Source organism: Cupressus sempervirens, chromosome 11 (assembly GCF_028749045.1).
Source record: "Cupressus sempervirens isolate cs-2001-9-10 chromosome 11, ASM2874904v1, whole genome shotgun sequence".
NCBI classification, from domain to species: domain Eukaryota; kingdom Viridiplantae; phylum Streptophyta; class Pinopsida; order Cupressales; family Cupressaceae; genus Cupressus; species Cupressus sempervirens.
In genome coordinates this window covers 633,310,020-633,326,245 of record NC_143128.1, presented here as the reverse complement: position 1 = coordinate 633,326,245, position 16,226 = coordinate 633,310,020, and the positions used below count along the sequence as shown (strand labels likewise).

The window sequence follows — 16,226 nt, the reverse complement described above, 5'->3', positions numbered from 1 at the left end:
TGGCACCACAACTTGGTGCACTTACCCTTTAGCATTTAGGATTTAAGGATTAGGCTTAAATCTTCAATTTTTGCACTATTTATAATTTTGTTCCTTCATTCCTAGAGCATTCATGTTGTAATTTACATTCAATATATTCAAGTGTCTATATTAAATTTTCCTCCAATTTCTTCCCCTGTGTCATGAATTTTCTTCTAGTTGTTCCTCAAGTAATGTATCCATGGTAATAGTCTTTTTTATTTTTGACATTGTGTCATGTAGAACACACTTGGGAATCCTATTGATTTTTTCACTAAATATATTAAAAATGGGTCAAGTAGAACAATAGGATCTTGCATGTAGAGTAAAAAATCATTACCGATTGTACATGTCACAAGACATTATTAGTGAAAAGTTATAGTTAATATGTGTCTTTCCCCATCCTACAAAAGATGATGACATTTATTATTTATCTATTAAGTTAACTTATTCATTGATGCATTAGAGGTAATGAATAGGTCTTTCCCAAAAAAAAAAATACAAGAGTTCACTTGGAATGCAAATGCAATATTTTATTTTAACTCTGCTAAATCGAAACTAATATAGCTCCTATAAAAATAATTTGACAAAGATGAAGGTCGTATGTATTTATTTAGATGTGTTCCATGTAAACATTGTTTAACTTTGTTTTATCAAATTATTGTTTTGTACATGGATTGTGATTCAAATTATATTTAGATTAGGGTCAAGATTTGGCTAATGGTTAGAAATGTGTTTGAAATAAAGGGTTTGGGGTAACATATTTCAATTATGATAAGAGTTAGGGCTAGGGTTATGGTTAATAAATATAGGGTTGGGGTTTAGGTTGAGGTTTAAAAAAAGCATTTTATGGGTTAAGGTTTGAAACTTAACTTATTATAGTTATGCATATAAGGTTTAGGGTTAGTTTTGGTATTAGGTTAAGGGTTTGGGATTATGCATTAGTTAGGGTTTAGTTAGAGTGTACATATTACGATTAGGTTTATTGTGGCTCTAGTTCTAGGATTGGATTATGGTTAGGGTTCAAACTAGGATAGACTTATATAGTTCAATGTTCTTATGGTTGAAGCACAATTTTTGGTAGACCTAAGGATGGAGTAGGACTAGGTACAAGTAAAGGGAAATATTGTAGTTAGAGTTAGGGTCGAGAAGTGAATTATAGTTATGATTCAAGATTATGGTTAGAGTTTGGTTATTAAATTGAAGGGTTCATTTATACCTAGGATTTGAATTATAGTTGAATTAAGGATAGAATCATGCTAATGATTTAGTATATTAGGGTTAAAGAAACATTTCATAAACATACATAACTATAAAGTGTAGGTTTAAGTATATGGTTTAAGTAAATTCTAACCCTTAAACTTTGGTTAGTGTTTAATATGTACAACATAAAATTTTACAATTACTATTTAGTAAAAATAAATCTAAAATATCAATATAAATACATCTTTAAAACCATATAAACATCTAATATATCTTTAACTACTTGAATATATCAAAAAGAGGAGGAGAGAGATTAAATTTATAGAATGGCTTATTATTAAGGTTATGACTTACAGTAGTACGATTGTGCTTATAGTTAAAATTATTGTTACACAAAGGACTAGGGTTAGGGTAGCGATTAGGATTCAAATTATTAGATTAGGGTCAAGATTAGGCTAAGGATTAGAAGTATTTTTTAAAAAGGTTTTGGAATAATATATATGAATTATGATAAGAGTTAGGCATAAGATTATGGTTTAGGAATGTGGGGTTAGGATTTAGGTTGAGGTATAAAAGAAGCATTTTAGGGGTTAAGGTAAGAGGATTGGGGTTATGGTTGAGTTTTAAAAATAACATTTTAGGGTATGAACATAAAAATTGGTTAGATTTAGTGTTAGGGTATGGATATGGGCTAACATATGATTTACATTATGTTTAGAATTTAATGTCTATGGTAGGGTTAGGAATATAAGGTTTGAAACTTAACTTATTATAACTAGGCATTTAAGGTTTAAATTTAGTTTTAGGATTAAAGTAAGGGTTTGGGATCATGCATTGGGTAGGGTTCAATTAGGATGTACATATTAGGGTCAGTGTTACTATGACTCTAGTTAATATTGGATTATGGTTAGGATTTAAATTGGGATAGAGTTATATAGTTCAATTGATCTTATGGTCGAAGCATAATTTTTACTAGACTTAAGGATAAAATAGGGTTATGGTTCAAGTAGAGTGAAATATTCTAATTAGAGTTAAGGTCAAAAAGTGAATTATAGTTATGGTTCAAGATTATGGTAAGAGTTTGATTGTTAAATTCAATGTCTAATATATACCTAATATTTGGATTATAGTTGAATTAGGGATAGAAATAGGATAATAAGTTAATATTTTAGAGTTGAAAAAACATTTCATAAACATATATAAGTGTAAAGTGTATGTTCAAGAATAGGGTTTATACAAATCCTAACCATAAACTTTGGTTAATATTTAATATGTAGAAGAAAAAAATTTACAATTACTATTTAGTTAAAATAAATCTAAAACATCAATGTAGATACATACGTTTAAACAATCTAAACATCTAATGCATCTAATCATCCATCACTTTAACTTTAATTATGTGACATATAAATTAAATAAATCCAAATATCTAAAATATTAATTTAAATGAACATCTACAAAAAAAATTTAAATGAACAGCTAAATATCAAAAAAAGGAGGAGATAGAAAGAGAGGAGAGAGGAAGAGATGAGAGAGAGAGAGAGAGAGAGAGAGAGAGAGAGAGAGAGAGAGAGAGAGAGAGAGAGAGAGAGAGAGAGAGAGAAGGAGATAGTTCACAGGAGGAGAGATGAAGAGATGAGAGAGGGAAAGAGGACGAAGAGAGTAAGGGAGGAGAGAAAACATAATCCATATATAATTTGAATCATAATCCATACAAAAATAATAATTTACAATGCAAATCTAGAATTTTACAGATATAAAACTATTAATCGTGAACAAAAACAATAAATTGGCCAAATTGTAAAGCAAAAACCTAAAAATAATGAAATAAAATAATATAAAACAAATTGAAATACAAGTGGAAGAGTGAGAAATCAGTTGGGGGGTTAGTAGGACATCCAAAATCGGGCTCACATCTCCAAAGTCACTATAAATAACACAAATGACAAAAAACCAAAAAAAAATGGGATTTATGATTTTTAGAATCGGGCACCCAACTTGTTTAAAATCGAGCACCCAATTTTTAAAATATGGTTTGGGTGCTCGATTTTTGAATATGGATCAAGCACCCGAACCATAACAGGTGCCCGGTTCTTAAAAATTGGGTGTATGTTTCTAAAAAAGTCTCATTTAGGGAAATGGACTTTCATGGAATTGAGACTCATCTTTGTGTACTTACACATTACAAATGACTAACAAATGTTAAAATTGTTAGGATTTATATCATGGTCTCAAGGTTAGGGTTAGAATTTTTATTAGAGTTAAAATATAGAGTTGGGATTAGGATAAGAGTTTAGGTTAGCTCCATGGTTAGGGTTAGGTTTGGGTTTAGAATTTGGATTAATATCTTGTTTAAAGAAATAGGATTTAATATTTAGGTTGGGACTTGCATTAGAGTTAAGAGTTGGGGATAAGGTACTCAATAGGGTTTATGATTACGATTATGGTTAATGTAAACATTAGGGTTGTCAATAAAGTTTAAGGTCAGGGTTAGAATTAGGATTAACATTACATTAGTGTTAGGGTTGATATTATTTATTAAGTAGTTTGTTGTCTAGTTTATTGGTTATACAAAATATATGAAAAAAAACCAAATTTATTTTTCTCAATTGACTTTCAATATATCTTCGGCGTACCCATTGCACCTTAAGGTATGTTTGCTAGTTTAATCTTGATGCTAAATATTCAAAAGAAGTGCATTTGTTTCTTTTCTAAAGACTTCTTCTAGACCTCTCAACTTAAATTTTAATCTCATTTAAATTGTTCTTTAACATGTTCTTTTTATAAGGATCCAAGTTTTGTAAATAGGCTTGTACCTTCGATTTGTGCTATATTTATGGAAGATTTGAGTTAAACTATTATAGAGTTGAAAGTTTCTAATCCAATTTATAGCTTTTATCTTTCAAATTCATTTGCAAAATTCAAATATCTCTTCTAACATTTTGGAGGAAGTTCACTCTGCATCCTTGTTAGTAAACTCAAATTTCAAGATGAATAAGCATGTCCAATATGATATCTATTTACATATATATTTTAAAGATAAATATGTGAGTGCATCTTTTGAATATATAGAACATCAACACATGGTAGTGATCAAATAATCTTAATAATTATAAAAATTAATTAAATAATATAATTTAAAAGAAGAAAATTTTACACAACTAAAAATTAAAAAACAATAAATATGCTAGTGCATAATAATATAGAAACAACAAAAAAGTGATAATTCATGTGAAACAACTCTGCACTTCTTCGCATGTTCCCACTTGATTGGTATTTGAATTTTGATGTGTGAGGTTGGCCCCCAGGGGCTGGGCCTGGTCTTGGATTCCTGCCTAGACCTGAAACTTGTCTTGATTGTGTATAAGGTGACCCAGGAAAATGTGGAAGTCATTTGCCCTGATGGTGGGGTGCTAGTGGTGTCAATGGTCATACCAATGGTGGGCCAAAAGGATTCAACGAGTCATACAATTTCTCTAGGATGGAAAGAAGTGGTCCTTGGAGAGAAGGCAACTCATTCCCCATTGGAAGCACCCAAGGTGATCAGCGATGATGAGGGGATAGAAATTTTTGTTCCAAATAGCTTGGTTGACTGTGTGTCAGCCAACCTAAAGCTCTGCCTGATTGGTAGGTTTTTTGCCTTTTGCCCATCGATTGAGATGGTCAGGAAGTGGGTTAGTTAGAGATGGAAGTTGAAGGGGAGTGTGATGGTTTCTTCCATGGCGGGGGGTCTATTCTATTTTAAATTCAAAGTTGTTGAAGATATGACATTGATAATGATCAAGTCTTCGTCATATGGAAAACATAGCATGGTGGTGGCTAAGTGGCACCCAGCATTGGATCTGGCGAAAGAGCTGAGCAGGATGGCACCGATCTAGGTCAGGCTTCTGGGACTCCCACTCAAGTTTTGGGATGAGAGGATCTTGAAGTCAATTGGAAATTCCTTTGGACATTTTGTTGCTACAGATATAGTCACTATACAGAGATCTAGGTTGGTGTATGCGAGATTTAGTATGAATGTGGCTATAGGTTCTTCCTTACCTACGACTATTACTCTAAGCTTGAAGTGGGCCAAAAAAGTGCAACCCATCATTTACAGAAATGCGGGGCTATTCTGCTAGAAATGCTAGTCATTTGGGCATTTGATTGTGGATTGCAAATAGATCAATAAGTCAGCAGAGAAGGTGACAGCAAGGGAAAAGCAACTGGAAGGGGCTCCTCTAGACGTAGAGGAAGAGGGAGATGTGCTTCTAGTTAAAGGAGATAGAGAGCTGGAAGAGAAGGGAGAGACTTCTTTACCTAGGAAGGTGCTAGAAGATAAAAACATTAACCCTCAAGTAGAGATGGTGAGGGTTAGGACAAAAGCTTTGGAGCCCCACCAGAGTAAGGGGGGGTCCTGTAGGAGGATGGTCTCTGAGAAGCCTTGTGAACTGGAAGGATGACCGGGTCAGTTAGAGAAAGGTGAAATTTCCTTAGAAGAAGAGACCCTACCCTTTTTGCAAGGTATTGAATAGCTCCTATGTACTCCTTTGAGAAATTTGGTGATTGAGGAGGTGCTCGGGGAGGAGAGAGATAAAGGAAAGGTGAAAGACTTGGCAGAAGGGGGGAAGGTGGCTAGAGTTCTTTTCTGGAGTGAAGAGGATCCTCCATGTCCCTAAAGGGTGGATTTTTTGGCCTCGTTGGAGGATGGGGAAGGGAAGTGGAAAACTCAGAGAAGGCAGACTAGAATCTCAAAGAAATTTGAGGTGGTAGTGGAGTTAAAGATGGATATAGGGAAGTTTGGGAAATAGAGTAGAAGAACAAAGCAGATGGCAAGGGAGGTGGCATGTGGTAGGCAACCCACCTTGGAGTCCCTAACAAAGGGTAGAAAATTATTATTCTATCATGGAATATTAGGGGGTTGAATGGCCCTCAAAAGCAGTTTTCTCTCAAGCAGCAACTGTCTAATCTGAATTGATATCCTTTTGATCCAAGAAGTTAAAATGGCCATGTCTAATTTGAAAAGTATTGCTAGTTATCTTTGGCCAGGAGCTGATTTCTGTTATAGTAAAGCAGAGGGGGTGCTAGGAGGTGTGGCTACATTCTGGAACCCAAGTGCTAGTAAAGGAAGTTTACTTCATTGTTCTAGATGCTATCTTATCACTGAACATAAGAAGGGAGATAAGATATGGAATATCATCAATGTGTACACTCCTAATACTAGGCTAGGAAGAGTTTGTCTTTGGGAGGAGCTGTCTGTTTTTCTCTCTCGAAATAAAAATACTTTTTGTATGGAAGATTTCAACTCACCTTTGTACCCTTCAGAGAAGGTTGGAGGAATGGTAGATTTTAATGACAGTATGAAGGATTTGGCTGAATTCATTAATAAAAATGATTTAATGGATATGAAGATGCATGGAGTGAAGTTCACATGGTCGAACAATAGGAAGGGAGCTGACCTTATCCAAGTCAAACTTAATAGACTTTTGGTTTCGACTGGTTGGGAGGGCCTAACTTCCTCCTCTCTTGTAGGATTACCTAGGACTATCTCAGATCACGCTCCCATCTTTTTTAATTGGAAAGAAAAGTCCCAAGGGGGCCCAAGACCTTTTAGATATGAAATTATGTGGCAATCCCATCCTAATTTTAGCATTAGGCTGGTGGAGTGGTGGGGGATTTGTGTGGAAGGGACTGCTATGTATAGACTTTCTACTAAGCTAGAGAATGTTAGAAAGAATGTGCAGCCCTGGAAGAAGAGATATTTTGGTGATATATTTAAGACTAAGGCAGAGGTGGAAGAAAAGTTAGAAGAGCTTTAGAAAGCAATGGGGGAGGGCCTCGCCATGAAAAATGTGTTTCATAAAGAGGACAAATGTAGAAAGGTCTGGAAAGATATGATGATCAAAGAGGAGACCTTCTGGAAGTAGAGATCCAGGGTATTATGGATCAAGGTGGGAGATAGGAATACTGCATTTTTTCATAGATCGGCCTTAATTCATAAAAGGAGGAATACTATTGATAATGTCGAAGATGAAAATAATGTGAAGCTTACAAAAATTGAAGAAATAGGAAACTGGACAACTATTTATTTCAAGAACTCTTATTTGGAAGAGCAGAGAAATATTAGGGAAGAGGGTAGGTGATGGCCGATTAATTGCATGCCCATGGTGATCTCGGGTGAAGAAAATGAGGAACTTGCATGAATGGTCACTAAGGAGGAAGTTTGTAGAGCTGTCTTCTCTATGAAAGCCTATAAGTCCTTAGGACCAAACAATTCCCCCCGCCTAGTGTTCTTCTAACACTTTTGGGATGTTATTAAACTGGATTCCTTTGGGCAGCTCATAATTCTTCAAAACTGGGAAACTTCTCAAATAGCTTAATAAAATGTTTATTGCCCTAATCTTGAAGGTTAAAGACACAGAGGTGCTATCTGACTTTAGGCTGATCAGCCTCTGCAACACTACTTATAAGATTTTCTCAAAAATCTTGGTGAACAAATTAAAATCGATGCTTAGGGTCATCAAATCCTTGATGTTGCCATAACTACTCATGAAGTTTTGCACTCAATGGAGAAAAGTGGTAATCCAGGTATGGCTCTCAAACTCGACATCTCTAAATCTTATGATAGGATTAATTGGTTTTTCCTGTATGAAGTTATGGGCAAAATTGGTTTTAGTCAAAAAATTATAAGGATGGTGAAATCGATGGTGGAAATTGTCAACTACTCGGTGATGGTGAATGGTTTGTCTTGGGGGAATTTTGGCAGGGAAAGGGGACTAAGACAAGGTGACCCTATCTCTCCCTATTTTTTTATCATGGTTGTTGAAGTTCTGGGTAGGGCGTTCTTGAGAAAGATGGAAAGGGGGGTGATTAAAGGCATTAGACCTACATCCATGCTTCCACTCGATGTGATACAACAATTTATGGACGACACCTTCCTAAGTGGGGAGTCCTCGGTGGGAGAAGCCAAAGCTTGGAAGTTAGTGCTGGAGATATATGTGGCTAATGCGGGACAAAAAATTAATTTGGATAAAAGTAAAGTGTCCCCACTTGATATACAGCATAGGATTGTAAATATTTTAGTGTGTAATACTGTAGAGTTACTTGGCACGTATATGGGCCTCCCCTTGACTATGGAGTATGTAAGTAACAACTTTTGGAATTGCATTCTGGAAAGGATGGAGAAAAAAAGTTGATTGGATGGAAAGGTAAAACTCTGAGCAGTGCGGGAAAGCTTCAACTTCTGATTTCCTCCCTCCAGGGGTTACCTATGTACTTCCTGTCACTATTCAAAATTACTCAGAGTATGGCCGATAAATTGGAGAAAATACAATTTAATTTCCTCTGGTCGGGAGGAAGTGAGAAGGTAAGGATAAGTTTGGTTAATTGGGATATGGTTTGTAAACCAAGAAGTAGAGGAGGTTTGGGAGTGAGGAAGATAGCTAATTTGAATAATGTGCTTCTCACCAAGATGGGGTGGAACCTGATGAAGGAGGAATCCAATTGGTGCAATATTATGAAGGCTAAGTATCTTGGGAATCTGATGTTCTCTCACTACACCTAGAGAAATGATCTCCCTAAAGGATCCAAGATCTGGGGAGATATTGTGAAGAACATAACCCTTTTGAAAGAAGGTATAAGGTGGCTGGTGGGAAATGGAAATTAGATTAACTTCTAGGAGGATATGTGCCTTACAAATAAACCGTTAACAAAAACAAAGTTTGGGCCTCTTTGAAACCACCTTTAAGAGTGGGGGGAGGAATGGTAGCTTATTTTATTTTCTCGTGGAGGAAGTGGAAGAAGGTCGAGCTAGAATAGAATGCTTTTGTTGGAGGGGACCTGATAGAAGAGCTAAATATTCTACTAGAAGGGTACAAGATCCCGGGAAGCGATCAAAACGATGAATTCATTTGGAAGGCCACTTTGATTGGGGAGTTTTCTTTTAAGTCTGCCTATAAATTAATGTTTTATAAAATTTTGGAACCCAAACATTAGGGGAATATATGGTTTAATTATCTAATACCTAAGATTAATATATTCTAGTGGACCACTATCCATGGGAAAATACTCACTATAGACAACCTTGTGAAATGAGGTTTCCAATTATCAAATAGATGCTACTTGTGTAAGATGGAGGAAGAGAATATTCCCCACGTGTTCTTGCACTGTAGGTATGCTTCTAATGTTTGGGGGAGGCTTTTACAGAATTTGGAGGTGGACTGAGTGTTTAATAAGGATCTGGTCCAATTTGTGGAGAATTGGCAAGACCCCTTTACTCACCTCCTCCTCGTTAGGTTATGGAAGGTTATCCCTTCCCATGTATGTTGGGGTATCTGGAAGGAGAGAAATAATAGGGTGTTAAGGAATGAAGAGAGAGAAGAGGAAGTTGTGGTGGAAAAGATATATAAACTTATGGTTGAGAATATGAGTTGCTGCAAGTGGAGAAAACCAGCATTCCCCTTGGAAGTGTTGGAGGTTAGAGTGGCTAGGGGCCAAAAACTAGAGGAGGGTATAATGGAGATTGATAACTCCAACCTGTTGGCTAGGAAAAGGACTAGATGGGAACCTCCACCTGCAAATTGGGTAAAGCTTAATTTTGATGGTGCTGCTAGGAAGGAAGGCTTGGTGGGAGGAGGAATGGTCAGGGATAACAAGGGAAGGATGTTATTGGCATATTTCGGACAGCTAGGGAAAGTTTCTAACAATACCACGGAGGTGATGGCTCTGTATTAGGGTTTAAAATTGGTGATGAGCATGGGATGGAGAAATGTGGAAATTGAAGGTGATTCCAGAATCATCATAGAAACTATTAAAGGCAATATGAGAGAAAGATGGGCCATAAAATGTGTGATAGAAGACAACAGACACCTATTAGCCAATTTTAATAGGTTTGATTTGAATCATATATTTCAAGAGGGAAATAGTGTGGCAGATGGTTTGGCAGTGTTAGGCCTAAAGGTGAAAGGACTAAGATGTTGGAGGGAATTAAATGCCTTGCCAAATTTGGTAAGAGATTTAGTGAGTTGAGAAATAAAGAATGATGAATCCTAGCTAGAGAGATATTTTAAAATTGTGTATTATGCTACTGAGTTGGCAGAAAGGACAAAGCCAAGAAGGATAGATGGCTAGGAGTGAAGGAAATGGTAATGGTAATAATAAATTTGGATGGCCCAAAAAAGAAAGATTTTTGAAGTTTGAGAAGAAAGGTTTTTTAATGATTTTTCTATGCGTGTGCTCATATGCTAGGTAGAAAAAAGGTTCAAATTTTAAATGGTTAGTGTGTATTGGAAATGATGGAAGAGATTGGGAGGAAGATAGAGGCATTCGACACGTGACATTAATTTCTACTAAGAATGCTAATATAATTACTAATAATAATGGACATTATTGTTGCCTAAGGGATTTTCAGCTTAAGTGTGGAGTTATTCTTCGCAAATGTTTATGGGTTCTGAAGAAGAAGAGAGGTTTAGGGAAATTTGCAAATGGTGACCTTATGCGCATTGAGTCGTCCATGATTGAGGAGACTGCGAGGAAGCCACTAGTGTGGTATATGCTGAAGGAAGGTAGTTTTGTGCCATTTATGGAGGCGCTTAATGGGCATGATGAAAATTGTTCCATGCAATTTGTTAATTCCTAGGAGGACTGTAGAGTTACGATAAATGGCATATCATTCCATATCTCTGAGGAGTCATTGCTTTGGTGACGAGTTTGGCCATGAGGGGTAGGAAGTGACAGAAGGTGACAAGGGTGGCCTATGAAGTGAGTTTGCAATACTTCTTCTTGAATGGGGAGGAACCTATTCGACATAGAGGTGGTTTTATGCAAGAGAAGCACCCTAAGCCATGGAATGAGGTTTGTTTGATGTTGATGAAGTACCTAACTCTGGAAGGGAGGTATGGTGTCTGTTATTACTACCACTTTGCACTCCTAAATTACTTTTGCCACCATGATTTATTTTTAATTCCATTTTTTCTGTTGCATGATTTAGAGGACATGGTTACTGATGTAAAAGAAAAAATGAGAAAAGGGGTTAGTTTTACCATTTTACATCAAGGGTTAATTTTTTTGCCTGTATTAGTTCCACCTTACCCTGGTCCTCTTTAGGATTGTGGAGGTTGATATTCTAGCTCATCCCAACCCTTGACCCCAACTAGTTCCCCTTAGGATCATGGGCCCCAGAGCCCCTATCCCACAACCTTTGCCTAGCAAGTCCCCTATGGATTTAAAGCCCACTCCTTTGGAGAAGAAAAGGGAGACAGGACAAAGGGAAAGAGAAGGAATCGATGGAGTCAAAGGAGGAGGGGAGAGGGGGGAGGAGGAGGTCGGGGAGGTTAGCTAAGTCTAATGCTTAGAGGAAACTGAAAGAGGGGGCCTCACAAGAGGAGACAAATTCTGAAGACATGGGTTGTCCCAAACGGAGGATGAAAGAGAAGGCTTTGACTTTTGGGGAAGGGAGAATGGAGGAGGAAGAGGAGATCTCAGACTCTTCTCGGTCTGGCTCGGATGAGGGGTTCAAGGAGAGAAAGGAGGTGTCACATGTTTCGACAACCATTGAGCTGGAGTGTGTGGACTTAACGAGGGACCAGTTCTCTGATATGGTGGATAGAGTGCCCTCCCCCATAACAATTTCCTCCCCCGTTAAGGCTTTTTCCAAGGATAATGCTAACCCTGCAATTGTGCAAGAAGTTATTATGATGCAGGCGGATGGTTTTCTTAGCGACATGCAAGAGGTCAACATGGAGATCAAGAAGAAGTTTGGTAGTGAGGTGTGGGAAATAATTCATGCGCTGGAGGAGAGAATGTGCCTACTGAAAAAGTTCACTATCAAAGTGACACATGTTGTTGCCACCACACTGAACTTGCTAAAGGACTCAGAGGGAGACCTGCCAAAGGAGGATACAAAAATGTTGTTTGACTTCCTTGTGGAAGACTGGGCTAACATCCTCCTGGGGAGGAAGGAGGCTAAGAAGACTTAATGGTTCTCTCTTTTTTTTTTGTTTTTATGTTGTTAATCTGTTGGTTATTGAACTTGAAGGGGTTTAAGACTGTCATGCCTTTGTTTATATATTTATGTAGCTTTGCTAGTTTTAATATAGGCAATATGTATGTTAGGCATGCTGATACTCTTTTAATTATGGTTCTGAACCTTGTTTTTGTTTTATTAAGTAGTAGGGGGTAGTTTTGGTGGATGGTTATCTGTTGGTTGTTGACCAATTTGATTGTTAATGGGCTAGCCCCCTAGTTTTGGTTGTTTTTAATTCAAAATAAATATAGAACATCAACACATCATAACAAAAAGTTGTATTAATTAAAAAAGTTATTTAAAATGTCATTTTTTACTACTATTACCATGGGTTGTGACTGAAATTTCTTCCACACTTAGGCAAAGATCCATCTATTATAATAATATCTTTCATTTGTTCTTTAATAGACTGATTTAGAACCATTCAACTTCACCAAGGATAGAATACTAAATAACTATTATTAAACTATTTTATTAATATAATTTTTAAAAAATCAATAATACATTGACAGCTCTATGCAATTAAGGAAAAGAATATTATTTATTTATTATTATTATTATAATATACATTTAGCCGCAGGTGTTCTTATCTGTATATGAGAGGGATTGATTTGGGATTAAAATACGAGTGAAATTGCATGCAAGTTGATTTTGTGCTGTACAGATTCTTCGGTTTTGGTTGTTTTTTGACAGACACAAAAAGCGACGTGCTTCCAATAGCTGGTGTGGCTTGGATAAGAGGATAATGTTAAATTAGACACGTGGAGTTCAGTCGATTGCCGGCCGAATTAAAATACTAAAAATCTTATCCCCGCTGTGATCCGGCATTGGAAGCTTCTGTTCATCTCTATCCGCTGACGTCAACGGCCTGTTTGATGCAACTTGAGGCACACGGCATTTCGACAACAACAAAGCTATGTCATGATCCATGAATCACCAACACCTAAAAAACCTGACGGCTCATCTGAATTCATTTGATTTAGAAGAGAATTATATATAGCATAGAGTTAGCCCAATTCATGCCCTGTTCAAACCATTTGGATTTGAAGATAATTACTGTAACCCAATTTGCTAAAATTGATATGGGCATGAAGTCTTTGAATGGTGATCTTATCAGCCAGATCTTAGGTCATGTGGATGGCACAACACTTGCAAATGCAGGATGTGTTTCTTCAGAGTTTTGGGGCATTACAAGAGAGGAGAAGATATGGGAAGAGGTGTGTTCGAATCTCTGGCCCTCCACAATGGACACAGATTTAAAGCAACTCGTTACTTCTTCATTGGGTGGGTTCAGAAACTTTTATGCAAATTGCTTTCCCCTGATTGCTTATGAAAGCACCCACAGGAATTCACTGCCAAACTTGACTGATTCTGTTCCTTGTGATTTTGTATCAGTTGTGGATGTGGCATACAAGAATAAGCCCATCTTTTCCAAAGTTGTTTGTGGCATCCCCTGCTCTCATGACTTTGAGGGCTGGTTTTCTAACTGCCCTTTCAGAATGGAGCTCGTTGAGTTTTCTGATGGTGTTGAAGATGGGTTGCCAACAGTTATAGAATCTCTTGGCAAGTTGGAGAGAGATGATAAGATTTGGGAACAATTGATGAAAAACATTAGGTTAAGCTGGATTGTGATAAATAGGAAAACAGGGGAAGCTGCAAATGTTTCAAGCTGGAGTCCCTTGGCTGGGCAGAGGCATTGGGTATCTGATAAGGATTTTGTCATGCACTTTGGCTCCATATTACCTTCACACAACATATTGCCTTGCGACTTTGTACATTGTGTTCTTGTTATGAAGTGTAGAGTTTCGGATTCCAGTTTGAAGATGAGTCAGCTTAGCATGCAGTTGGAAGATGCAATGGGAGCTCAAGTTAATGGAAGGAACAGTTTGCTTATCCTCAACAGAGCTCTTTGTTGCACAAAAAGTAAGAACCCTTCTCAAATTTTGGTATCTTATCAGCAGTATTTCAGTGAGCGGAGAAAGTTGAAGGAAGCAAAGATGAGGAGTGAATGGCGTCTAGACACGCTCTGTATTCTAAGCGGCATTGTTGCTTTTAACTCAATTTGCTATTATTTTTTCAGAGAGAGTGGTGCCATCATGGGACTCTGATCTCTATAAGATCAACCCATGGTTGATAAAATTAATTATGAGGATTTGTATAGCTGAACAGAATTTAAGGCAGAACTATTTTTTGTATGAACTTTTCTGATTTGTAATTTATCATTAGCACAATACTCATTTTTGAACTAGATAAGAGTTAAAAGAGGCAGTCAGATTTAGAAGTAGCAATAGTAGAGTCTGTAAACATTAAGCAATTACAGTAAAATTTCACAAGGATTGTATAAATATATAAAAAATTACTGAATTGCTTGTGTTTGGGAGTTTGAAGGTATATGGATTTTTATACCATCAACATTTTCATATCATCGATCCAAAACAGTAATGGTATAAATTCATGCACAATCAAATAAAACAATACTTTTCTAGATTATGAAAATCTGTTATCATTAAAACTCATTCGCATAAAAAAGTTCTTGGAACCTGGTATGATCACTTTATAGGATTTCTCTTCCATTTTCATCTCAAATTTATGAAAACGTCCTGCAAATTCAAGTTTCAGATTAATACCTGTAGAAGGGGAATTCAGCACATTGCATTTATCCTGTGATGTTAATGACCTGTGATTTATAATTGTTGATCTACATATTCTTAATTTGCTATGATACGCAATTTTCTGATTAGAAGTTTAAGAGATCACATTATGATTGACATCATATAATGAAAGAGGTTTTTAGGGGTGTTTGCAGAAAATATATGCTCAATGATTTTAGATTTGTTGCAGTGAAAGCAGAAGGGGAAAAGGTAGAAGAGAGTAGAGTCGGTCTGCAACAGGAAGCTTGAAGTATGTCAATTATAAAACCTGGTTTTACAGAATTCTAATTTGCATGTAAGCTTTTGTTTAGATGTGCATAAGAAGATTTAAAATGATGCAGAAAGTATTTTAATACGTCGGCGTGCAACTGTTTATTCTCTTGCGTTGGGAAAAGACTCTGTTTCTGAGTTTCCAGAGAATGGAAACAGGGTATGGCAGAGTTTTCTTTCCTACGGATTTTGATTCTTAGATTTTGTAGATTCTAAAGGAAAATAGTTTTAGGAAGGTTTAATAAAGAATTATTCATAGAATGTAAATTGATGTTTAGAGTTGCAATTGAAGTAAGAATTTATATTTAAAGTATTTGATAATTTTGAGAATTGGTCTAAGTCTAATTTGAATTTTATTGTAATTGTCTTAGGCAATGTACTATTGTATTCATCTCTTTTCATTAATTAATATTTGTGCATCCAAGGAATGATTAATTAATTAATATATAATCAAAATTAAATTAACCTAATAAAATTAAAGTGCACCAGACATACATGATTTTGATTTTGAAATATGCCTCTATTTAGTAATCATATATATTTTGCTCAATTTTCATCTATTATTTTTCAACTTAACATTTATATACACCTTGTGAGTAATACTAAAATATTATATACTACATAATTAATAGTAATAAAAAAATTATACATTTATTTCTAAATCTTTCATCTACTATATCGATTAATTATTATAATAATATTCAGTAAGTATTTCTATTACAAGACATTTACGACAAGTACACGCTATTTGTTAGACTAATTCTAATTTCATGAAACACATTTTCTAACTTGAACATTTTCTTTTTCTAATTTTAGCTCAAAGTTTTGAGAATTAATTTATAACAATTGATTGTTATTGTTTTTTTATTTTATGAGACAATGGTATTGGTATATGTTTTATTTCATGTTGTCAAAAGACATTTAGTTTACTAAGAGCATGTCCCTATGCAACTATTAAGCTTATTTTGGCTAGTAGCTGTTGGTCATATTTTTTAGGAGGAAATTGTGGAGCTAATGGCAAAATTTGCATGGTAACACTCTCATAATGATATAAAGTAGAAATAATGGTAATATTTGCATGG

The 16,226-nt window shown here is 35.8% G+C and overlaps 2 protein-coding genes across 2 annotated transcripts; both read left to right on the top strand.

Annotated features, from left to right (window-relative positions):
* Nucleotides 1–6,203: 6,203 nt before the first annotated feature.
* On the top strand, nucleotides 6,204–7,019 carry LOC149531347 (uncharacterized). The gene has a single exon (XM_089808325.1). The coding sequence runs from the start codon at nucleotides 6,204–6,206 to the stop codon at nucleotides 7,017–7,019; it is 816 nt and encodes a 271-aa protein (XP_089664451.1).
* A 6,133-nt stretch (nucleotides 7,020–13,152) lies between these two features.
* Nucleotides 13,153–14,422, top strand: LOC149531346 (putative F-box protein At2g36090). Its single transcript, XM_089811028.1, has one exon. It carries the CDS (start codon nucleotides 13,243–13,245, stop codon nucleotides 14,329–14,331), a length of 1,089 nt encoding a protein of 362 aa, XP_089667154.1. The 5' UTR covers nucleotides 13,153–13,242; the 3' UTR covers nucleotides 14,332–14,422.
* Nucleotides 14,423–16,226: the final 1,804 nt, after the last annotated feature.